Genomic DNA, 26,966 nt, shown 5'->3' on the forward strand with positions numbered 1-26,966 from the left:
ACTCACCTATATATTATTCTCTTATACCTGTGTATAAATGTTATCATACATCAGCGCCACATGTTTTCTTCCTAATAAGTTATTAACCCATGCTGAATGGAGCTGGTTGTCTGGTGGCCAAGCAATGGCACGCCATTTTCCTTTAGCTCTTTCAACAATGATATTGCGTGTCTGTACAGCACCTGGCCTGACCTGGCTATTGTTCAGGACAAAGCGTTCTGAAGAGTGGTGGCTCCTCCTGCAGTAGCATGTTAATCACCTTTATAAAACAGAAGGGTATGCTAATATCATGCTAGGCTAAATTTATTTACATTATGACCAGCTGCATGACTTGGAGTAGAGGAATTTTATTGAACCTATAAGAAAAACATATTTTTTCCCTCATGAAATGTAACACAAAATATGAAATAGTAAACAATTGCAAAAAAAAACCTCTTACTTTGTGACAACATTCTTTTTTCTTTTTTGTTTTGGTGATGAATATTCTCACATAAATCACATCAACAATAATAATGCAGAAAATACTCGTTTATTGTTTGTATACAGTGCTTATATAATCATGAATCGAACAACAGATCAAATTTGACATGGGTACACATATAAATACAGACAAACTGAATTAAAAGATCCAATCTGTCATTCAATCAGAAACTCAAATTTCTCAAGAACTGTATTGTCTACTATAGAAGATCTATATTGTGTAATGTGCACAGTGTTGGCAGTCAATACATCTATGAGTGACATGTTGGCGAGTTTAAGAAACTCTGGCCTCTTGTCCTTTCTGTGTGACCATTATGTAGAGTTACTTAAAAGTTTTGGCACGAGTCTTTGAAACAATTGACGAACACGATTAGCTTCCCTGTAGATAATAAATGTATAACCAAGCAGAGAAGATTTTTCCTCCAGTGTCTTGACTTTTAAAAGCAGTCTATCTGTTTCACGGCGGTGGAGTTCCGAACAGAATAACGTGTAATTAATGTTGGGATGTGGCCCTGGGGAGCTTGGAAATGTGGGAAGAGGAGAGAGGAGGGAGAGGAGTCACAGAGATTTCTGATTACCTGACAAGTTGGGGCCGGAAAGGCTACACTTAGCCCATTAAAGATTTTCCAGCGTGACATTTGAGAGCAGCTGCCGCACCGTGCGCCACCTCGCCATTTCCCCATTCGCTGGGCATCAATTTAGAGAGAGAAAGAGAGAGAGAAAGAAAGAGCAAACGAGAGAAAGAGAGGCCACCAGGCAGACACTGGCACAAATGGATTTCATTCACCAAGGTGAACTGTACTTGGCTGATAAATGCACTTCCTTGAATGTCAGCAAATGTCATTTGTGAAGCCTTTTACTGTTGCTTTAATAGCTTCCCCAAACTTACAAAGAAATGAAAATAGAATGACAGAGAGAGTGAGAGAAGAGAGAGAGATAGAGAGGGTTTGGCTGTTGTCACTTCCACATGATTAAGCAATAAGACATTTGAGAAGTCCCAACAAGAAAGTGGTTAAACTTGCTGGAAAATGCCTCCACAATTAAGTGTTAGACTGTGAGTTTCTTGCTTTGAACTGAAGCTTTGGACAACAGCTTAGTTAAATCCAGTTACTAATCAAATCACAAATCAACTTTGGTTTTTAATAACCTTCAGCAACACAAAAGATGTATTTCTGTCATTTCATTTCTTTTTTTTTTTTGTTTTTTTTTTTTTTACAGTATAGGGTTGCCAAAAAATGAAACGCTAAATACAGAATCTTCCTTAATTTATAAACAACATGTATCACTGTGGAATTTACAGTTACCCTTTTTTAAAGTGGCAAAGGTTTGAAAGTATCTAGAATTAATTTCCTCTATATAAATTAGAATTTACAAATCTGTCTGTGACTCTTTATGATGATTTAGGAATCCGGGTTGTAGCCTGGGCAACCTCACTCTGGCCCAATCCACAAAGGCGGCCCACATGGCTGTGATAATCCCCATTTCCAGTAGTTGCTAAGGTTACAAATTACCTTTGGTACTCTTAACCGGCTCCTCTGTGACACTCTACTAATCCTTTTATGGAATTTCATTTAGGATTTATACTTTAGATACAGGATTACACAGCACTACATTTTGTTATTGTTCACATTGTCCAGTGAAGTCATGTAGCACATTCTAGCCTCATTTATTTACAGCTCAGGTATTGCTCACAGAATTTCAGTGTTAGTTGGTTGAATGTTAATAGCTCACTATGTTTTATTCAGAAAGATCTATGCTATTACAGAGAAATTTGAAAAATGTCAAATCAAACAGTTATACAATAAACACACAGAATGTGACTGTCTGTGTGACTGCAGTGTTTTCTAAGGGACACTCTGACCTGGACAGATATGATGGGTCATTTAGACTCGCCCATATATACACAACTTTTCAAAAGTGTGAAGTCAAAGAAAATTTAATCAATCTCCAAGGCTGCATTTAGAAATACAGTCAAAAACAGTAATATTTTGAAATATTTTTTACAGTTTAATTTCTTTTTCTGTAATGACAAACTTTCAGCAGCCATTACTCCAGTCATCAGTGTCACATGATCCTTCAGAAATCATTCTAATATGCTGATTTGGTGCTCAATTCTTCTTATTAGTTGAAAATGGTTGTGCTGTGAGTTGTGGAAAGTGTGGAAGTGGGGTTTTTTTTTTCAGGATTTTTTGATGAACATATATTTGAAAAAGAAATCTTTTGTGTCATTATAAATGTATTTAATGTAATTTTGATTGATTAAATGTATCCTTGCTGAATAAATAATATACTGCATCTAGCAGTGTAATAATATAAACATATTATTCTAAAGATTTCTTAACAAAAATGAAAAAACAGTGCACAACAGTATAATAATACAAACAACAGTACAACATTTAGGATTTTTAGGTTTTGTTACATGTTACACCACATGATAGCAGTACTTAGATGAGGAGAATAAAAAAGTGGGAAAGAGAGAGAGAGAGGCAGAGAAAGAGAGAGAGAGAGATGTGTGCTCTAATGATGTTCAGCTTTGTTTGTGATGCTCTGCAGCTAAACAGATCTAATGAGGCTAATGGAGGCAATATCAACACATGCAAACACACACACACACACACACACACACACACACACACACACACACACACACACACACACACACACACACACACAGAGAGAGAGAGAGAGAGAGAGAGAGAGAGAGAGAAAGAGAAAGAGAAAGAGAGAGAGAGACAAACCTAAAAAGTGCTAAGAGCCTCAAGTCATGTTGTGGAATACAGAGGACATAACAATATTTTCCCTCCCCTTCTGTCTCTTTATCTCATACACTCACAGTCGCTCTCACATACACTCTCACACTCACACACAGCTAGCAGCTCAGTCATCCGAGTAGTGACAGGCTGACAAACAATGTTATTGTTCTGATGGGTCAAATACTGCAAGCTCCTCAGTAATATGAACCATAGCTTTTAAAGACAACATAGATAACTCAGTGCAATGTAGAGAATGTTTTTTCTGAATAAGGAAAGGAGAACATGAATGCAACTGATCATATGCCATGATTTGAAAGATCATGAAATATACATTTTTATATTCCATTTTTATATCAACACATAACAGCAACAATCATATAGGCCTACAATAGTCATTTTAAATGTATTTTATTTGTATTGTTTTATTTATACACGTGCACAGTCATTCATAACATCACACACAGAATACTTTTAAATAAAAAACATTTATTTATTCCTGTAATTTATGTTTTGTTACATTATCAACAATCCAATTCACGTTTTCATTTGAAAGGATTATTGATAAATTGGGTTTAATACTGCTGGGGAGACTGAGCAAATGTAGGCTATTTTTTTCACAAAAGCAAGTTACTCGGAAATAGGCAAAAGTACAAGGATTTTCTGGGTTATTGCAGACAAAAATAGCCAAAGACAAAGAATTCACTTTAGTTCGAGGACGGGTGTTTGCTTTCACAAGACAAGACCATACCGTGCAGTTTATGACGTCGCAATATTATTTGTGTTCCTGTTTTGGTCAATGTTGTAAACCTATAAAAACAAACAGGGGTGCGAGTCGGTGAGCGCAGCGCTGCTGGGCAGGACACATCCTTTTTTAGGAAGGAAAGGGATTTGGCGGAGAGAGCAAACAAAGATATCAACAGTTTCTTTAACCCCGCCGTGAACCACAGACCTGCAGGACAATATGGTAGGACAACCTCCCAATAACTTCCCATTACCTCTGCGCGACATTTTGCCTTTAGATTCACCTTGTCTGAGTGCGCGAGCGCATATTTGTCGCGTTCACACGCAGCAAACAGTCTGAGAAACCTTGCAATAAGGCCTAAACAAGAATCACATTTATACAACCTGCTATTAAATAAGACTACTAGAGAATTATTTAGATAATTTGGGGTTTCATTCTCCCACTGTATTAGGCTATCAAGGAATTACAGGTCATAAATCAATAACGTAACCGTATTTGAGCATATAGTCTGAGATGGTGGATGTGATGACCATCAAAGCAATTGAAAGACCGAGGGCTGGCTACAGGCTACAGGTTACAGCTGTCAGTCATTAATTTTTCATTTGGGCACGGGATAATGCGTCGCGCACTGGACTCACTCACTCAATCATAAACATTTTTAAGACGTTTTGACATCTGCTTGAGTATCTTCTATAATGTAATTAAGTGATAAATAATACATATGCGTTAATCTGCAAAAAAAAAAAAAAAAATGTGATCAAGTACCTTAAAGGGGCGCTAAAAATGAACGTTTCAGAAGTTAGACTGGCATAATTACATTTGTGTTTCAAGATTTCGTCAGAACAGCATGTGCAAACATTGAGTTTTTTTCCTAGTCAACTCTAATATCGATCAACTCTGGAAGTGGATGCTATACAAACACGAGGGAAACATTATAACTGGGTGCGATGGGCTTTCCAAAGAAAAGAAAATTTCATTGTGAATTGAAAAACATACAAATAAGTTACAGACTAGACTATAAACCCCTGGCTGAAGCCTTGCCACTATAGCTTCACTTTATAACACTATCAATCATATACATTCACGTAAAATCTAATTAATTCTGTTGAAAGAAATTTAACTTTTCTGAAAGTATCATTAATTTTATCAGACAATGTAAGCCTAAAGAGTTTAATAACAAACATAGCATCCTTTAATTTTCCAAAACCTCTTCAAATTACATTAATCGAAATAGAATGACCATTTTTGCAGCCTCTGTTTGTAAGTAATTTAAATATAAAAAATAATCAACTAAACCAAAAATTGATACTCGTTGATCTGTTAATATCAACACTAAGTAAAATACGTCAAAATAACTAAAAATACCTCCGTCTTCGTGAGGAACACAACAAAACTTAAGAGAGTTCTTTGTTTGTAACTTCCTGTCAGTGTCCCGTTAAAAAATCACGAGTTCACAAGTTCAAAATCTCAAAATTATTTTTCAGAATTTCTCTTTAGCTATTCGTTAGATACACTCGGCATATAAAGCATATCTACCTGTTGATATTTCGCGCGTCTCCTCAAAGTAGCGCCTTGTACCTGTCAAAGCGATGTAGCGCATTTCATCTCCTGTAGCAATCCAGACGTCCTCTATTGATCTCTGTGGTCAAACCCTTCTTTAGACAGAAATCCTATTCGACAGATGCTTTTCACCCATGAATAACAAGTTCTGGATGCTACACTTTCAGTCACTGCCAAGTAATCATAAGTAGGCCTAAAAAATCTAGATGACTCTGTTCACCTCCTTGACTTAAACTTCTGATAAGGTAAGTTAATATTTAAATTGCTGAAATAAATGAAAAGTTAAACATTTTATAAGGAATTGTCCCAGGGCAGACCAAAATCTAGATCATGACCAATCAATAATACATATTTCGCATTGGTTGCATTCGTGATTCATTTATTTATTTATTTATTTTTATTTATTTAATTTTTTGAATGAGTGAGTGAGTGAATGAGTTAGTGAGGGAGTTGGAATTACAGTTGATATCAGACATAAGCAGAGTTGTAATACATGTTTACCAAAGGATTGCCTAACCTTTACAAATGAGAGCTTTTGTAGGTCAGCACAGGTCGCTCAGACACAAGCCAGTGTTTTTATATTTATTCTTTAACCAGCCTGGATTCATCACTGATGAAATATAGTAAAATTATAAAATACATGGGAATACACATTACATGATGCCAATACAAAAATTAAGAATGAGCACCCTTATTAAACATATCATTCAAATACCAATACATAAACTAAAACATTCAAATGTGTCTAGTCAAATTCCAGGGGGGGGGGAAACATGATGTGAGCAAAACAAAATGCAATTATTATTTATCATTCTCGAGCAACAATCACTGTCATTCTCGATAACAGGAACAAAAACACGTCAAGCTACAATAGCAGGGCTTGTCCTATTTAAATATGCTGGTTTCACTCGTGTAATTTTTCAGTCACTTGACTTCCCTGTCAAATGAAGGACGAGGAAAAGGCTTATGTTAAACACAGCAGTTTAGGCGGAACAGGGAAAGACAGGTTGCATGGTGCACTGTTCCTTATCAAATGTTGCACTTTATTACATTATGAATCAAATAAATCTAAAATTAATTAATTCTATTTCAAAAATAAAATTGAGCCCAATAATAATAAAAATAAAAACTTCTTTATCGCTGTATTTTATCAACATTGTATGTAGTGTATTATGTCAAATAATGTAAGCATTCATTATTTTAGTTTCCTTCGCATTTATGTTTAAAAGTTCAGCACGTCTATTTTTAGACCGGAAACAACATCTCATATATATCTCAATGGTTAGAACTTTTTTTTCTCCTCCAACATATTACTGTACTTTGGATGTATCGATGGATCCAATCCAACGTACAGTGATGTTGGAGACACAAATTATAATATTAACAACAAATTAAATAATTCAATCACGTACAAAGACTCATTGAGCGTAGGAAGAATGAGTTAAACTGAAAAATCTTAAAATATTCCACCTACATTTGGGTCTCATTTTTCCAACATGCCTAAATTGAATCATTATAGCATGAATGACTGAGAAAGAATGGACGAAGAGATTGAGCACAATTCATGAATGGGTCTGCCCTTTCAGCGGTAGCTCAACTGAGGCGCTAATAATTTGCCCATGTTGACGATTTGCTCCAGATTGGGTTGTCTTACTAGGCAAAGACCTGTGTTTCACTTTCTGCCAATTTAAAAGCTCTAATAGAAACCTCCCCGTAGACGCAGAGTGACAGATTGCCAGCGTTTATGAATTATTGTCGGGTTGCCCCGGGTCGTTATGACAGCGGCCTCAATGGTTCTATCTTATCACTTTGCACCTGATCAAGACTGACAAAACTGATAGGGCTACCAATACGAAACGCAAAACAAGACCATACCCCGCCCGAGTAAATGACAACAGGATGTACGAAGGTTTAATTTAAACACGTTGAATACCTGTAGACTACTTCTTAAACCAGGTTTTTATGGAAAACATTAAATCAACGTAGTCTCTCGTTAAGCTTCTCTCATGTTTTACACAATTATTGGTTAATTCGAGAAATTCAAGTTTCACATCAGAATCTAATAGGCTATAGAACCAAAAAGCGATATGCAGTCTCAGGCTTAATCATGTAATATTTATTTTCACTTTAATTTTGTGTAATTGGCAGCACACGGTTTGGTCAAAAGTTGTTTTGTTTTTTTAATCTGTTAATTTATTATGTTAATGTCAGTGACTGTACAGTTTCGTAAAATTATAAACATTATACATCTAATATCTAATAACTAGGGTTTGCATGCCTCACAACAGTACTCGAAGTTTTTTTTTTTTTATTGCATATTTTCTAGAAATTGCTGCATACATTCTATAAAATCATCATCACTATTGTTTATATTATCAGTAATATTTTAAATAACTAAATATGCATTCAGCTTTAAACACTCTTAAACATTTGCATCAAGATTAAACACCTTGTTGCACAGTGCAAAACTTAAACAAAAATATCCCTAAATATCAAAACATTGTGTTAAAATGTGTAGATTGTGGTGGATAATCCTAAAAAGGTACGCTGTGTGTAGAAGTAGGTTTGTGCAATTATAGCGATGAGGGGTTTTGAAAAATTAGTACTTTATCACTCAAAGGTTATGGGTATGATTTTGATCCTGAATGAGGTCCTGAAATCAACATAATCAATTAAACAACATTAGAATGGATACAACGTAGCTACGAATATCTCCGCTACTCCCCCCGACCCCCCAAAATACAGTGCAAGTCCTCACCACCCACACCACACACTATGGATTTGGGCCAAGCCAAAGCTCTGAGAGAAACCGGAAGAAAGAGGGCCTGCAGTTCCAGGCGTCCGGCTCCATTCACCAACGAAACCTCCAATGGGTTCATTAGAAGTAACGAGTTGACACAAGGTAAATCTAACATTGAAGCGCCATTCACTTGGTTTGCAGAGAACCCTCATTAAATGTCGCTAACAAGCCGTGCAAATGCAGTGATTGGACAGCTCCCGTATAACTCCGCAGACCTAGCAGGATGCCCACTTAATGAGACCACACAAAAAAAAGGAGGGGAGGGGGGCATCTCTGTTGAAAATGGTGCTCGCATTTCGCCTCCCTCCCCCAGCAAAAAAAAAAAAAAAAAAAAAAAAAAAAAAAAAGAAAAAAAAAAGACAGAGAAATCTAAAATGTCATCGAGGTATCAGGAACTCATAAATAACAACTACAAATAATGTATACTATAGCCAATGCAAATAAATGATTTAAAAATATGTTAAAATCAGAGTGTTCGATGAACAGCAATTACCCAATGTCTTTTCCAAATCACACATATTAAATAGTTGTCACACTAAACATTTAAAAAAAAAAAAAAAAATACTGGAATTGTATCTTGGCTACCTACATAAGTAGGTGTGACATCGTATAGCCAGAAGTAATAAAACGCCTCCATTGTACTACCTACATTTAACAAGCCAAGCGGATTCAAAATACAGCCGAGGTTAAGACCCTGAGCTGAGCGAATAGAAAGGGGCATTTGCGCCCCGTCACGACGGCCCCACAACGCTGCAAGCTGCACTTGTCTTGCATGATTCACGGAGAGGAGAGCAACGTCCCGACAGAGGATGACAACTTCAAGAGCGATAAACTGGGAATATGCTTGGCTACTGAATGATGCTTGTTGTTTAATCTATCGCCTTCGCTTTATAATCTGTTGGTGTCTTTTACGAAGCCATAAACACTCTTAAGAACTTGACCAACTCTCTGGTGAGTCTCAGAATAATTAGCTATTTTTAAGATAAGTGATAAAAACTTACAGGATGCAAAGACGTCCAAAATTGTGCACGCAACACAAACCTCATAGCAACATTTAAATCAAGTCCGTTTTTGCAGTATAGCACCAGAAAACAGCAATAGATCATTTATAAATCTGAAACAATGAAAAACGCAAAAATGAAAAGAAAAAAAAAGACGAAAGAGACGTGACATAAGGGAAGAGAGAGCAATGGATCAAAATCGTTGGAGCCGCATCAAGTGTTACAACCCATAAGTTAGTTTAAGAAAAGAGGATAAAATAAAACAAAACAAAACAAAACAAGAACAGAAAGACTCAAACCACCGCTCCCGAGAAGACAGTCTCTTGATAGAACTCTGTGTTTCTGCAGCCGTCGCGTGGAGATCGATTTCCTGTTTGGCAAAGTGTAATGATGACCTAAGTGGATGTATAAAAACAGAATAAGTGTTTAAAATGAAATAAACCCTTTAACCGGAGAAGGCATTGTCCCGTGCCCTTTCCTCCTCAAACACTTGCATGCAAGTCCCAGACTAACCACTCGCACAAAATTACTCATGCATGCTAACCGCGTAGTTGCCAACATTGGTGGATGGGAGGACACATTTTCGTGTGATAAGAAATGAGAGCAAGTTTGAATCGAGAGCTATAAGAAATGGTTTACTTACCTTCTCATACGACCGAGCTTCTCAGTGATCTCTGGCATGCTGTGACGACACGTAGTTTTATTATGGCTCTTTCAGAGAGACTGAACTCCGAAATTACGTGTTAAGTTTCAAACCCCTGATGTCACTTCACTTAAATGCTGAAACAAGAAACATGTTTAAATAAAATATGCTCAGCAGCGAAATAATCCACTGTCTATTACTTTCTTATTTCATAGTCTTTGTCAGCAAATAAAAAACAGCTAAACGTTCATCTGTATTGAGGACCTTGCTCCCCGCTGATTTTGGCATAGTACAGAGCAATGAAAGCTATAGGGGATAAACAGACGATTAAACCAGGTGAATGAAGTTATTTGGGGATGCTAATGACTTGCTTAACGAAAACAAAGGCAATGTTAAACAAAGTGATTTTACGGCAACTTGGGACGTTCTTTCTGTTTTTAAGTGAGTTCCACTACATGACAGAACTTTTTGCAAATCACATTTGAATCAAGCCACGCAAACACTGATGTCGCCAAATAAAAAACCTGGGGGAAATCCTGTATCATATGTCATAATTAAGAGCATTTCTAAATGTTAAACAGCTTGACCAAGTGATTTTTAAAAACACAGTCAACAATGAAACAACACAGGTTATTTCCAGTCCAAAAAGCTTTGCAAAGGGACCACTTGAAGTGCCACTTGGAGTTACTTCACTTAAGTTTCCTGTGACAGAAGAACAAACAGATTTGATCCTGGAGACACGACGTGACCCAATACTTCTATTAAGATCTCTTCCCCGCCCCTTGCAGTACATTTCTGTAAATCTGACATGGGTGGCTAATAATAAAGCTACCGGAATAGGAAATAAAGTTAATACAATAAAAATGTTATCCCATTTACATGTATACTTATTTGATAAAATGGAATTCAGTATCTGAAAAACACATACAAGTACCTGAAAAATTCTGGAAATTGCATTAAATTATGCCAGCATTAGCTAAATTAGAGAAAGTCTGGATGCTGCGGCGTTGTACACCTCATGTTCTCACAATATTGTCATTGTTCTTTATCGAGTGGACACGTAAATTTTAACACTTACTAAGCACTGTCTAAATATAATGCAGCACAGACTCTTTTGGTGCATGCCAAAAAACCCATATCAACACGCCGCTGGAAGCTGAATCTCGTGGCATAGTTATAGATTATATCCTTCATTCTCGTGAAAAGGTCTTTCAAATTTTAACGACCTAAAGTAGCGCACAATATTATTTAACTATATAGCTAACTGCAAACATTTTTAATCAAATAAAAATAAAAATGTGCATCAACGATCACGTGCTTTTTTCAACAGGCGTGGGCAATGGGCCAGGGTTTGGTCTCTGAGCATAGTAAAGCATCAGCGGAGCCACAGGGATGCGCGTCCACTAGTAAACGGCTGTCACTGTGTGAGAATAGCATCGAAATGCGATCGAAATAGAAAAACGATCCGGGAGTTTTCGGCGTGCGATATACACAGCGAACAAATATGTTAATCCTTTTAGATATAAAATTCAGTGCATGTTTTACGGCTAATGTTTTAGGCTATGGGTTAAGCGAGTCGGCGTAACATCCTCTCCAGCTTCATACAAGGCGCTAAAGAGTGAAATAGCCTATCTGCACCCTGTTGTAGATTCCGTTTTAGCGCTTCATTTAAATTCCCGTGTCCGTGACTGTCATCCCGAGACCCCACCCCTGCCTTCTCTCCCTACATATCTTCTTAACTTTAACGAGCCTCGTTAAGATCACAATAATATTCCACCCTCTAATTGCTCATTCCATTCAACAAATAGGCGAGACTCTGCTTCGACTTCACACGAGTCAAGGGAGGGAGGGTGCTGTTGAGATTGGAGTTCCTGATAACCCCCCGTGCTTGCAGCCGAAGTGGTGAAAGCCTCTACGTACTGGCTAATGATTGGCACGCTTGACAGTGATTGGCAGGGCTGCCATGACAACCCTACAACGACACCGAGAAGACCAATAGAAAAGCGAAACAAAATATTTCAATGCTACACTCACGGTGGATTTAGGGGGAGATATTATGAGGCTGGTGTCATTAGGCGATAGCTATTGAATCATTCAATCCGAATTCGTCGTTCTTTTTTCCTTGGCAAATTTCATTCTCTCTCAGGTCATTTCCATGGTTTTCAGATCGCCTTTAGAGCTTTATCCCTCTCATTTCTTCCTGCCAAACTTTGCTGATCGCCCTTTGCTCTTGGCGAGCAGTGCGCCCAGCACCAGGTCTCCCGAAGACTTGTCAATGTTTCAGCTACCGACCCTAAACTTCTCTCCAGAGCAAGTGGCGAGCGTCTGCGAGACGCTGGAGGAGACCGGGGACATCGAGCGGCTGGGTCGCTTCCTATGGTCGCTTCCAGTGGCGCCGGGTGCTTGCGAGGCGATCAACAAGCATGAATCCATCCTTCGTGCCCGGGCTGTGGTTGCCTTCCACACAGGCAATTTTCGCGATCTCTACCACATTTTGGAGAACCACAAGTTTACCAAGGACTCGCATGGTAAATTACAAGCGATGTGGCTAGAGGCTCACTATCAGGAGGCCGAGAAACTACGCGGGCGTCCCCTAGGACCGGTTGATAAGTACAGGGTGCGAAAGAAGTTTCCCCTGCCTAGAACCATCTGGGACGGTGAGCAGAAGACGCATTGTTTCAAAGAGCGAACGCGGAGTCTGTTGCGGGAGTGGTACCTTCAGGACCCCTATCCAAACCCCAGCAAGAAAAGGGAACTGGCTCAAGCCACTGGACTCACTCCTACACAGGTCGGAAATTGGTTTAAAAACCGGAGACAACGAGACAGGGCAGCGGCAGCAAAAAACAGGTCAGTCACGTTATGTATGCTTAGCATTCCATGGAAATGTTGTTTAAACATTCGTAATACACATATATATTCATAAATTAATTGTTGTGATATGTGAAAACACAATGTATTGTGTAGGTATTGCAGTAAATAAAGAATCAAATAGATTTTAGAGGCGTACAAAAAAATGAGGGAGCAAGAGCGACGACATTTAAGTTGTGCCATGTGTAAGATGTTTAGAAAGTCTTAACTAGAGCATAAAAGCAAATAGTTAAAATGACCTATATCATGATTGTTAACGTGTGAAAAAGGCAATGGGAAAAAAAACCTGAAATAGCTAAAATAACATACCATGATCAAATGGTCATGATCTTCACATCAAATCTACTGTGTGCTGCTTACACTGTTACAAAATAGCCTTTAACACATCAAATATTTAAATCTTGATTAAAAAAACAAACTGATAATAAATACTAGATACTAGACATAATACAAATATGGATAAAGCCTAATTGGAGAAGAAAAAAAAAACACTGTACGTATAACATTTCTCTGTTGCAATATTGGAAAAGTAAAATCTACCCAAAGTAATTGTCAATGCAAAGAGTAGTTTATCAAACAAGTTTTACTACATGAGATTGTAAATACAAATATTTGTAACCTTGCGAACACACAACATTGAGAAATAAATCATTATTAATTATTCTAGGGACTAGTGTTTGTTATATATGACATTGTGCAAATTATTAGGCTAAATATTTAACTTCCCAATGTACTTCATATTTATATTACACATAACACGGCGTAAATTAGTTAGAGTGAGTTTTATTTTAGATGATTTAGCCTATTCAAATGATTTTTGTTTTACTCCTAAACGCTAAATATTATTATGTATATTGGGAATGAAAAAGCAGCAGAAACTAAGTGCACTTTGACTGGTGTTACTGATATATATTATTTAATGGATAAATCTACAAATTGCACTTGACTGGATGACTACACATCGCTAATAGAAGCAAGAACTATGACATTTTTGGTCATACAGCACACTAAGACAGCAATCTTTAACTGATGTCACCTAATTATAACACAATGGAATTGAAAACAGTACTTATTTGTATCATTACAAGATACAAATATCCTGAGAAGTCAATCAAATCTCGAGGATAGATTATAAATAGCCTATGCTAATATTTTGGTATGTAGACTTAATCCTTGTAGCAACAGGGCTGTTTGTATCGTATATAGCAGTAGCATCCACTTTATTACGTAGCAAATGTTTAGAATTATTAGAGTTCTATTTTATCTAAATCGTTTTGAAGAACTATGTCTAATGTAGTTATAATATAGCACAATAATTACATGAATATGGAGGCGCGTTTTTTAGTGAAAAAAAAAATGGCCTACAACTTTTATATTCTAATGGCATACCATTCTCTCACTTTTCTGCTATAGGCTCCAGCATCAAGCAATAGGGCAGAATGGCATGCGGTCCCTTTCAGAATCCGGCTGCACTCCACGCAGTTCGGCGGAGTCGCCATCAACTGCAGCTAGTCCAACGACCAGTGTTTCGAGTATGACAGAGCGAGTCGACACGGGCACGTCGATTCTTTCAGTAACATCAAGTGACTCGGAATGCGACGTATGATACGCAAACATAGAAATATATACAGGAAAATGGACCTGAATAAACTTTATTAATTATCGGGGAAGATGAAAAAGGACCAATTGATATTACTATTATAAAAGGAAAAAAAAAAAAAACATAAAAGCACGTGTTTTTCAAGCGCTTTCAATGGACCCCACACCTTTCCCCCACCCCATCACTTGCATGATATATATATATAACTAAATATATTTTTTTTCTTTTATTTTTTTTGTATATGGGGAAATGCCCCACGTTTATTATGTCTACCAGGACCACCGTGAAGAGGGAATTACCAGAAACCGGTGTCCATCGCCTTTTTTTCTGTTTTAGTCCGAGTGACGACGAGCAGCCAGGATGCAATCCTCTTTTCCTTTATGTTCATCAGACAATCATTTGAGTCGTAAGCACCTTTTTACTACACTTTCTGTCACTGCCTATGTGGGGTACTGGTCAAATGTGGAACTGAATCGTTATGACTGTATCAGATTTTTATTTTTATTTCGAGATTTTATATTGAATTATGTATATCTTAAATAATGCGATCATTCTCCCAGTCTGTAATATATGTGTAGAAATAAGTCTGTAAATAATATTGCTATACCCATTCTCTTTTCTATCCCTGTTCACTTTTCTTGGCTTGGTGTCCCTACATAAACTATTCGTCAAAACGTAACTATTAAGTGCTCTAGGCGTTTTGTTTCTCTGTTTTATGCCATGAAAAGAACTCTTTAGTGACCATGAATTATCAGTCGAGAATAATGCAAAAGACAAAATATTGGATATCATCATCGACTGACCAAGTCTATTTCATGTTTCCAGTCCAGCGCTTATAATTCAATGTTACTTTCTTGCGTGCTTCTGTTAATGTATACGTTTCTAAACTGAAAATACAGTATTCCATTTTGTTATAAAACTGCATTATGTGTGTCATTTCCACAAATCATTTTCTATAGCCTACAACAACATTTAAACTTATTATCTCTCCAGTTTACGGAGAGCATGAAATAAGTTTATCACTCGTGTAACAAAATTCTTCAACATACAAATAATTTGTAGTAGGCTACAGGAACTTTTTAAAACATAAAATCCGCTGTAACACGTTGAACATTCTTCTTTCTTTTTGTTAATATTCAGTGGCTAATGTACACAATGCAAAAATTAAGTGTACACCATTAAATTGACTAATCATGGTGGACTCCTCCCCGGACCAGTGTCCCATTGTAGTCAACGAAACCGCTTTTCATTCCAAATTGAGCTAGGCAAGGAAAAAGCTACCTTTGGGCGAGCAGCTAACACTAACTCGCATGAACACACAGAAAACCATACAGAGGACGTAATTTAGAAGTTCAGTTAGTTTGCTCCAGAACTTTTACAGCGCACTTTAACAAACACAAACAGTTTATTGACGTAAATATATACTAAAGGTAAATGTTATTCTATGAATGGAGAATAGCTTTACTAAACAATAAGACTTGAAGACTCACAGCGTTAATTCGTGTCTCCGATTTTACTTATCCAAATGTAGAGGAACATTGTAGATGTGACAAATAACTGTAGATGCACCGAAGACAAAACTAACCAACCTATATCGAACATTTATTAAAACCATTATTAGTCATTTGTATCATGGACTAATTCTGTTTAATTAGTTAAAGACTAATATTTAAGTAATAATAAAGCAATATTTCTTTAAATAGCTATTTTTCCCCTTATAATCTATCTCTCCTCCTCTCATTCCCGTCTGTCGGTTTTACGACAGATAACTTGGAGACTAAAGGAAAGCTGTAGTTTTAGCTCCCACAACCGGCAATGCTAAATAAGGCTGTGTTTATTATTTCACTCACGTTCGTAATTATGTACGGTGCTTTGTGTATGTCTTGTAAGTCATCTCAAGTCTAAATCTGAGCGACCATAAGGAAATACCCATTGATCCTAATGACACTTGATTACATAAAATGCTAAAATAAAGAAGCATTTGATTTGTATTCATTGGTACTTTTTACTTCTGAAGATCATCTGCAGAAAACAGATACGGACAATCAATGGCCGATGGAACTCTCCAATCACTTTACACTGATCTTTATCATTCTATCCTCTCAGACTACATTAATTTATCGGCCGATATAAGTCTTGAACATGTTTAGGGCTGAAAATTGGTTTAGAGACGAGCAGTTTTCTTTAAACAGTAATATCAATAGGCTAATGCTATTTGAAAATAAGATTGATAAAATAACAGGTGGTAAAAACTTTAATTAATTAACGAGAAATTTTAGCTATCATATAAGACATCGCTAAAAAAAACAATGGTTTTATATCTTGAATACATGCCTCATTTCTTTGCTTACAAACGTTACTTTTCGCAGTTGCAAAGAGATGTGGGCCCTTATAAACTCAATACTTTGTACACAAAGATTAGCTATTAATTCAATTATATTAATTCATATATATATATATATATATATATATATATATATATATATATATATATATATATATGATAACTTGAGCAACAATAGACTACATAACATTTTCATACACATCCAGTGCCTAAACGTGTGTATTATCCCTATGGCGAGGGTGTCAAAAAGGCAGAATAGATTTTTTGTCCTGTTCCCATAACCTTAGACGCACAGAGACAAATGAATGCAATTGGACCGCAGACGGCAATAAGAAAAGATTGTACAGCCCTGTTTTTTCTCTGATTTCATCGGCTAACTGAACACAACTTTTCTATTCGTGTGTATTCATGCAGTTCTCAATGAGCGTCAGTTCCCTCTGACCCGGATTGAAAGCTTGGAGCCTCGGCATAGCCTGTCAGTGCAACCACTCTTGGCAAGACTGGGCCTTTCCCCTCCCGAAACAGTCCCCTTCTCACAAATAAGCACAGGACAAGGTACGTAGAGCTAGAATCCGCACTGAGTTAGTAGGCTATTGCCACTGTGGCAAAGATGTGCATTAGGCGGAAGTGTGTATAGGAGGACAATGATCGAACCGCTATTAAATGTCTAAAAAACAAATACATTTTATACGCATAATGATAGTTTCTGTTATTCAAAAGCTGAAAGTTATATGATTGTTCGTGTTATCCCATTATGGGGTAATAATTCATTCCAAAAAAGTAGGCCTATTCAGTAGCCTATTTTTAGATCACGTAGGCTATAGCTAAAATGTGACAAAAAATGTTGCCGGTAATTTCTACTTCAGACCTTGAGCTGCTCCTGAAGCTGCTCCTGCTCCTGACATAGGCCTTCTCACATCTCTAAGGTAATGTTACATCACTTCATTATTCTATATTTTACCCAACATAGGCTATTGTTGAGTCCTTTGGATCAATTCTATATATATTTTTTTTATTTTGGTCGGCTGCTCGCGTCTTTCCTTTTGGTTCAAAAAACTGTAATAAGGGCAATGACTAACTACTTGGCTTTGTAGAGACAGCCACTGATTTTTTATTTATTTATTTATTTATTTATTGGATAGAAAAAGTACACGAATTACCAATGACTTTCATTCTGTAAAGTCGATTAACAAATAAAAAATGTAATAAATCATTTAAAGGAGCACTGCGAGTGTTGTTTTTGACCCAGCAGCCTGTGATGAGGCGTTCTGGCAAGCAGGATTAAAAACTGTAATTCTATTACAGAGTAATTTAGAGGTCACAAGAGGCTATGATACAGGATCAGCAGTAAGATCAGAGTGTAAGAGCCCGTTTGAAGGTTAATTCGGATGAGATCCAACGAACTGTGGAAAAATATTCAGATTTTTTGTTTCATCACATAACAACTTGTAAGGTTAAAGACAAATAATAAACTTCCCGAATCATTCTCACATGTGGGTGGGCAGACTGACGGAGACAACATATAGCCTACCTACTGCGAGCACCTGCGTTCACATTCTAACCAAACTTAAAACAAGTCCAACAGATAGGCTATCAGTAGCTATATGTACAAAAACAAACAGAAAAGTTTACACATTTTACAATCAAATCTATTTTTTGGTATCATGCTACACATTAGTTGCAGCTAAATGCAGTAGGCTAAAAATACACATACAAAAAACATGATTTATTTGTAATGTTATGTTCAAATACCATCAGCTATTCCCTTAATGCAGTAAACTTCGCGTACAGCCGTCAGTATTGCACTAAAACAACAACATAAGCTTATAATAATAATAATAATTATCATTAATGCAAATATTAATAACTACTGCGACTTAAACCATAATAACAAATGTTCAGCTCTAACAGGGAAAGCTTTCTGTGATTTGATGAAGCAGGGCAATTTAACAGGTGCACATAAAGACAAAATCGATAAGATGGGCTACAACAAATAAAAATATCCACAATAACAGAATAGTAGTAATGTGAGTGTAGATTTAGCTGAGACCGGGAGATATTGTGAAATATCTGTTTTTTAAAGAAAGAGGAGGTAGGAAGAGAGAGATTTTGGTCTCATATTTTATACATCTAAACAATACGCTCAGCTCCAAGAACCTTGCCCTGCCCCAGCTCTTCGCGCTCCCGTGCTCTACTGGCCCGCCTCGACTCTGCCTCCTCAATTAACGCCGCTCCTATTGGAGCCCCGCTGCGCGCCAGAGCTCGACCTCACAGCCTCCAATAGTCCTAACCGCCTCCTACGGCGATTCCGCTCAACAATCATGAAACCATTTAGCAATTGACTCATTCTGTAAATAATCTTTGACGCACTAACAAAGACGCTATTCGAGAGGAGTGTATTAGCATGAAAGCATTTAAACAGATGTCATGTTAGCTGCTGGTGTCTTGGTTGCACATCATTTAGATGAACTGCAACTGGCGTTTTTACTCACATTCATGCTCCAGAGAATAAAAAATAGATAGCCTATATTCAAATCTTTCTCTTTAGTACAAAAGCTAGAGAACTAGAATGTAAGATGCAGGACCCATTTACAGACACTTACCTTATTAAGAAGCCTAAAAAATTAGGCCTTCGGAGAGAGCAATGACTTATTTTACAGACCTTTATAGATTTAGTAGTTCTAGTTGAATACTTTAATATATTTAATAATTTATACTTACAGAGCTTATATTCTATATAAGCTATATACTTAACTGTTGTCTGAATTACTGAAAAAAAGCAAAAGATGGATTTCACCTCAGCTTGAAACATAGAACGGAATAGGCTACACGTGATAGGTGTGCATGCAGCTCAACTGTGTTCAAGTGGACGGAAGCGCGTCTCATATACTGGTTGATCTCGTATGCGTGTTACGCCATCTTGTGGAGAAAAGTTCGAAGCGTCCCTATAGCTCGCGTCTTCAAGCTGTGAAAGAAAAACACATTTTTTAGAAAACGGTACATTGCAGGTATCCAGTCCACATGAACATAAAATTGAGACTAATAGATAAATGAAAAGCTACAAAATATGGTAATTTTTTTTATGCAGTTTATTTGTTACACACGCTTCATGTAATTACTATGTAATAACAGTAAATTACGCATATATTATGCAGGTGTCCAGTCCACACGAACAAAAAATTGCGACTAATAGATAAATTAAAAGCTACAAGATATGGTAACAATTTATTTTGCAGTTTATCTGTTACACATGTTACAAGTAAATACTATGTAATAACAGTAAATTATGCATAATTACATGAAACGAATCCTAAACCTGACCCTATAGTAATTACATGTTGTTAAGTAATATTATTTAGTACTTAAATGTATAATCTACTGTAACAAATACATCTTAAAATAAAGTGTAACCCCAAAAAATCTTTGAATTTCAAATCAGTTATTTGAAATGAAGTTGGAGTTCAAACAGGGATAGCTCTAAATAAACATCTAAAAACACCTTTTCTTTTGTTGTTACAGTTAAGATGTGCAGCTTTGGTTGAGCCTCTCTCCACTTCATGCCCTCACCGGGAGATGATGCTGAACAAGCACACTGTGAACACATCAATAATTAATCGTATGTAAGTCAAATGATGTTTGAACACTGAACTGGATTTCCATTTGTGCTAGATCACAGAGTTAGATGGCTCGGAATGTAATGGAATCCGGACTCCCTTGTTAAATTTTTACCACTGATACCCTGAATTTCTAAGGACCGAATGTAAAAATCGAAGGGCTTCGCTGGAGCGCAGCCTTTCTAAGTTAAACTACAGTGTAAGAGTTGGCGAACCATTCTAATAATGGACAGTAAAACACACTCTTAACTACAGGACCGTTTCTTGGATTCCCGGCAGGGCTTTAAAAGATTGCATTGCACTCTCTCTTTTTTTAAAAATAAATTAAAAAAGTTATTTAAAAGGATAGTTCACCCAAAAATGAAAATTCTATCATCATTTACTCACCCTCAAGTTGTTCCAAACCAGCATGAATTTCTTTCTTCTGCTGAACACAAAAGAAGACATTTTTGAAAAATGTCGAAAACTAGTTGGTAGGCCACATTGACTTCCATTGTTTGTTTGTTTTTTGTTTTTTTTCCGTACTATGGAAGTCAGTTAAAATATTTTCAAAATATTTGTGTGTGTGTGTTCAGCAGAAGAAAGAAATTCATACAGGTTTGGAATAACTTAAGGGTGATTAAATGATGACATAATTTTCATTTTTGGGTGAACTATCCATTTTAAAAGAAGAAACAAAAACAGGCAGTCATTAAAACATTTATGCATTCATTAGTATTCTTTAAATATACTTTGTATCCATTTAATTTTGTAATTCATATTAACACATTAATTTCCTATAAGTGCTAACTTCTACAGCTATGGCCAAAAGTATTGGCAGTGATATATATTTTGTGTTTCACAAAGTTTGCTGCTATTTGTAGTAGGCCTATTTGTAGATTATTTTTTCACATGTTTCTATGGTATACTGGAAAACAATGATAAGCATTTCAAAGTTTATAGGTTTTTATTGGCAAAAAAACAAACAAAAAAAAAACATTCAATATATGCAGAGAGTTAATATTTACATTGTTGACCCTTCTTCTTCATAACCTCTGCTCGGAGTTGATCATAATTCTGCTTGTCCACTCGCCTTTTGAGGACTGACCACAGGTGTTAAATTGTTAATGGGATTAATGATCTCTGAGCCACTTCATTATCACTACTGCCTTGTGACATGGTGCTCCATCGTGCTGGAAAAAACACAAATCATCACCAAATTGTTCCTGGATCTTTGGGAGAAGTTGCTCTTGCAGGATGTTTTGATAACATTCTGTACTCCTGGCAGTATTTTTAGGGAAGAATTGTTACACAGCCCACTCCCTTGGATGAAAAACAACCCCACAATGGATGCTTCACTGTTGGCATGACACAGTACTCATGGTAGCATTCACATTTTCCTCACTGGATGATCGATTTTCCAGATGTCACAATCAGTTGGAAGGGCACTTAATCGGAGAAAATAACTTTGCACCAATCTTCTGCTGTAATCCTGTAATGCACTCACACCCACTTGCTGCCAATACTGAGCAGCTCTGCACAAGTGGTGACACGATTCCATAGCTGACTCCTTTGGAGGAGACGGTCCTGGAGCTTGCTGGGCACTCTAGGACATCCTGAAGCCTTCTTCACTGCAGTTTAACCTCTCCTTGAAGTTCTTGATAATCCAGTAAAAGGTTCTTTTAGGTGTAATATTCTTTGCAGCAGTTTCTTTGCATGTGAGGCCATTTTGATGCAAAGCAATAATGGCTGCATGTCTTTTTTTGGAGGTAACCATTGCTAACACAAGAACACAATGATTAGATGCATTTCTTCCCTCCTTTTAGCAATCAGTCTTCAACAGTAAGATGCGAGTTTTTGTGATAAAATTAATTTCTAAAGTTCAATCTGATGACTGCACAATAATCTAGAATACAATGTGAATCAACACCACAACAACTGAAGCAGCAAACTGCGAAACACAAAATGTATGTCACTGCTATAACTTTTGGCCACAACGTCAGGTCAGGTAAATTTCAGTTAGTCACTTAGGCCACCTACTGGCCAAACGTGCAAATCAAACTCAAGAAAATATTTAGTATGAAAACCTTATTTTATTTTATTTTTTTTTAAACATTTGCTAAGAAATCCACATCAAGCTAAGTAGGGAGGCTGGGAAATTTTTAAAAAAAATCAATGTAAATTAGACTTTATATTGTAGATATAATAGACCTATTATGTTATTATACATGTAAATGCTCATGGCCCCTTATGAATAAGGTTTCAAATTGAAAGTTCTAAACACCCAGATGGATTAGAATGGGACTTACATGCCGTTATTTAAAAAAAAAATATATATATAGTATATGATTATTCACACCTGAGTAAGTCCTACTATAATATCCCTATGTTTAGGTTCAAATGAAAAACATATGAGATCCGCTCACATAATTCATCCACTGGTATGTAACATGAAATTTTCATGTTCAGGGTGGAGCTTTATCTTGGGGATGTGGATGTGAATGAGAAAGCCTCTGTTAGGGTCCAAGCTCCAGAACAGCTCTAGAACAGGGGTGCCAAAGACCAACATCCTTTTAAGTGGCGTTTAGTTAAAACCCAACTTTCACATGCACCTGCCTGTAATTTTCCTGAAAATCTTAATAAGCTTGTGTAGATGTGTACACACTGATTCCCTATATATGACTGACAAAGACAAGGATCGAGGTTCACCATGTTGCGGTGGCCAAACGGTTGCCTGCTCTTCGCTCCTCAAAGTGATGAATGGCTGCATCCAAAAGCAAGATACATCCGAATCCTATGATCGTGTCACATCCTGCCAACTGAGATACCTTCATCTGATTGATTTTTGAAGGCAGCATGGATCTATCCTTTTGTTTAGCTCCAACCCTTATCAAACACACCTGAACAAGCTAATCAAGGTCTTCAGGATTACTAGAAAGTTACAGGCTGGTGAGTTATAAATAAATACTATTTATACTCATATTTACTTAGCATACCTCATATTCACATTCCCTTGCATTGAATGTAACATACCTGTACATACATATATTGTCTATTTTGTATATTGTGTATTTTTATATATATTTATATTTATTTACTTATTTTATTGTTATTACCAGTCTTGTTGCTGTCATTCTGTCTGTGCACTGGAAGCTTCTGTCACCCAGACAAATTCCTTGTATGTGTAAGGATACTTGGCAATAAAGCTCATTCTGATTTAGTTCTGATTCCCCCCCTTCAGGACCGAAGTTACCCATCCCTGACCTATGATACTATCCTGTGAGTTAATTACAGTTGATATAAAAAAAATAAAATGCTGTCTAAAATGCGGTTAGTGGTCAGTTCATGTGTAAATCTAAATGTATCTCTTTTTTTAACCTTTTTTTTTCAACCTTTGATTTCAATTCTAGCCAGAAAAGATTTTTAATTAAATATTCGCTTAATAATTACCAAAGCTCTCTCTATTTTGTTGAAGATCATTGCTATCATGTTGTAGATCAAGCCATGATGCGTGGGTGCCCTTTTACTGTAAGAGAGCAATAAAATACACACACATATACACACATATACACACACATATATATATATATATATATATATATATATATATATATATATATATATATATATATATATATATATATATATATACCATATTATCAGTAGTGCTGTTGTGTATGCTATGACAACTAAATTAGCAAATGTTTCTACTGTATTTTCCTTAACCCTTGTGCGGTCTTCGTTTGGGGACTACGCTCGTGGTCTCCAGAGACCCCGGCAACAAAATGCAATTTTGTAACAATATAAAATATTTTTTAAAAACCAATGTAATTTTACTCTGTTTATTAATGTTTTTACTCAACATTTGTACAGTTTTTGGAGGATTTGTAATATCCGTTAAATTTATATAAATTAATTTAAAAAATATTTTTAAAATAGGTTTTTATGCAAAAGCAGCTTTTTATGTAAAATTCACTTTATAAAAGGCCCAGATTTCTAACTTTGATTCATGTGGATAACATGGATAATTTGACATGGTTTAGTGTAAGATTTTTGCCCATCTTTTGGAAAATGCAGTTATAAAAGTAAAAAAACTATCATTTTTACCAGTAGATGGCTGTAAAGCTCCACTATATGCTATGTGCTATTTGAATGACTGAAAGATGTCTTTTTACAAGTTTTTTTCAGTTGGATTCATATCTAAATGTTATGAAATCACAATTATAACAATAAAAATTACTTTTTGTCAAAGTTTAGCATTTTTTGTACTGAAAAAAAATCAGTTTTTCAATAATATCATCAATAATGTAACCCACAGAGACCCCACTTAGAAAATCAGAAACAACGCACAATACATATAGACAGAAATGAAGTGGCACACTTCCAAAAATGCAAAAACATCCCCAATACAAAAAGAACATGCTCACACACACAGGCACACACAAAAATAAAAATTATTTATTTTATTATTTCATTATTTTTATTAGAAAATTATTATTGAAAAACTGTTTTTTTTTTACTTTTAAAACGGCATTTTTCAAAAGATGGGCAAAAAACTTACACTAAACCATGTCAAATTATCCATGTTATCCACATGAATGAAAGTTAGAAATATGGGCCTTTTATAAAGTGAATTTTATATAAAAAGCTGTTCATGCTTAAAAAATAATTTTTAATTTATTTATATAAATTTAAAAGATATCATGAATCCTCCAAAAACTGCACAAATTTTGAGAAAAAACATTAATAAACAGAGTAAAATGACATTGGTTTTTAAAAAATATATTATATTGTTACAAAATTGCATTTTGTTGCCTGGGGTCTCCAGAGACCCCGAAGACCACGAGTGTTACTATTTTTTTTACACTAACATAAAAACAAGATATCACTCCATTTTTTTTATTTTTTTATTTGTAGATCTTAAAAGTGTTAACCACCGTACAAAGTCTCATGCCATTTGGACAAAGGGAACATTTTTTTTTATTTGAGCAAACGTCATTTGGGGTCTCAAAATACCCCGAAGACCGCACATTGGCTGATGCATCTTCATTCTGCGCATGCTAAACTTATTGTATATCTAAATGTTACTATTTATATATGAATGTAAATTGTTCCTAAGGGGGGCATCTTCCCCCATTTACCCTACAATATTATATATATATATATATATATATATATATATATATATATATATATATATATATATATATATATATATATATATATATATATATATATATATATTTATATTATATACACACAGAAACACACACATATTAGGAATAATGTCAGGACACTACATAGTGTAAGCACTGCATGGGGTGTTTATTGTTTTTATTTATTTATTTATTTATTTTCCCCAAAAGCAGTTGATATATGATGTCAGAACCGTTGGATTGAGAACCACCTGATTGTTTCAGAATCTTTGTAAAAATGAGCTGAATCTGGTGCGTTTTGTTTTCTTTCCAAAATGTTAAATGTAAAAAACCAAACAAACAAAAACAAAAAACAACAACAACAACAAAAAAACTTCACATTCATGGGCAATGGTTAAAATAGACAGTTTAACAGATTGTATTTATGAATTAATTTCATTTTTATTATTTCTTACCTTTTATTTATTTAAAAGTAATAATAATAATAATAATAATAAACCCAGATGTGAAAGCAGCGGCCATATTGCTATTTATACCGCATATTATAGCCTGTATAGCATATTCAAACTATAAATTGGGGGAGCCCTTGCAGTACTGCCGCTGACTCTCTAGGTGTCGCGAACACCCCGTTAAAACCCCAGACTGGGTCATACAGCTTTCCAGGCCTCCCTGAGAATAATTAAAGGGATAGAGTTCACCCAGAAATAAAAACTCTGTCATCATTTAGCTACTCACCCTCAAGTTGTTCTAAACCTGTATGAATTTCTTTCTTCTGCTGAACACAAAAGAAGTTATTGTGAAGAATGTCAGTAACCAAACAGTTGATTGAGCCCCACTGACTTCCACAGTATTTTTTTTTTCTTTTCATATTATGAAAGTCAATGGAGTCCATCAACTTTTTGGTTACTGATATTCTTCAAAATATTTTCTTTTGTGTTCAGCAGAAGAAAGAAATACAGGTTTCAAACAGGTTTTTAAACCATTTGGAACAAATTGACGGTGAATAAATGACAGAATTTTAATTTTTGGGTGAACTATCCAGGGTCAGTGAATGTGATTGATATTAAATTGTGATGAACAATAAAAGTCAAATGCAGAGTGCATCCAGTCAAAGTTATAAATGTTACAATGTTACAAAACTGACAATAAATTACATGGTTCATTAATGGTGAACGCAATAATGCCATTTCCTACATTCGGTGGCAGAGTTCAGAATGACATGCACCAGCAAACTGGTCTGGCAATAGTCACTAATTTGTAAAAAGTGCCATGTACAGTAATTAAATTAACAACTATGTGTGGCATACTTATGGCATATCTATGGGTAAATCTGCTTTGACAAAACATTCATTTTACCTAGAAAATTTACTTTTGACACGAAAGAACACTTTTCCCTTTTCCATCAACTGAGTATACAGGGAGGAGA

General features: G+C 35.8%; 1 protein-coding gene and 1 long non-coding RNA gene across 5 annotated transcripts; one reads left to right on the forward strand and one right to left on the reverse strand.

Annotated features, from left to right (window-relative positions):
* Positions 1 to 4,385: 4,385 nt before the first annotated feature.
* LOC125276771 lies at positions 4,386 to 11,819 on the reverse strand. Its single transcript, XR_007186747.1, has 2 exons — positions 9,980 to 11,819; positions 4,386 to 9,731 (listed from the first exon to the last, which is right to left on the reverse strand). It is a non-coding gene; the product is annotated as an uncharacterized LOC125276771 (long non-coding RNA).
* Positions 11,820 to 11,994: 175 nt separating this feature from the next.
* Positions 11,995 to 23,952, forward strand: six3a (SIX homeobox 3a). Of its 4 annotated transcripts, XR_007186745.1 has the most exons (6): positions 11,995 to 12,826; positions 14,261 to 14,853; positions 17,206 to 17,346; positions 17,658 to 17,717; positions 20,311 to 20,411; positions 23,626 to 23,952. XR_007186745.1 is itself a non-coding variant. In XM_048204608.1 (2 exons), exons 1-2 carry the CDS (start codon positions 12,135 to 12,137, stop codon positions 14,451 to 14,453), a joined length of 885 nt encoding a protein of 294 aa, XP_048060565.1. In that variant the 5' UTR covers positions 11,995 to 12,134; the 3' UTR covers positions 14,454 to 15,366. The 4 variants fall into 4 exon arrangements, 1 of the variants encoding a protein (XP_048060565.1); XR_007186744.1 differs by lacking the exon at positions 23,626 to 23,952 and having other exon boundaries at positions 20,311 to 21,007; XR_007186746.1 differs by lacking the exons at positions 17,658 to 17,717; positions 23,626 to 23,952 and having other exon boundaries at positions 20,311 to 21,007.
* The last annotated feature ends 3,014 nt before the right edge of the window (positions 23,953 to 26,966 follow it).

This window comes from Megalobrama amblycephala, linkage group LG10 (genome assembly GCF_018812025.1).
Source record: "Megalobrama amblycephala isolate DHTTF-2021 linkage group LG10, ASM1881202v1, whole genome shotgun sequence".
Lineage (NCBI taxonomy): Eukaryota > Metazoa > Chordata > Actinopteri > Cypriniformes > Xenocyprididae > Megalobrama > Megalobrama amblycephala.

What these genes read in the sequence shown, in the direction of transcription:
- six3a (XM_048204608.1), top strand. Translation starts at nt 12,135, where the DNA reads ATGGTTTTCAGATCGCCTTTAGAGCTTTATCCCTCTCATTTCTTCCTG. An exon ending in GCAGCGGCAGCAAAAAACAG is followed by an intron (nt 12,827 to 14,260) that starts GTCAGTCACGTT and finishes TTTCTGCTATAG; the next exon opens with GCTCCAGCATCAAGCAATAG.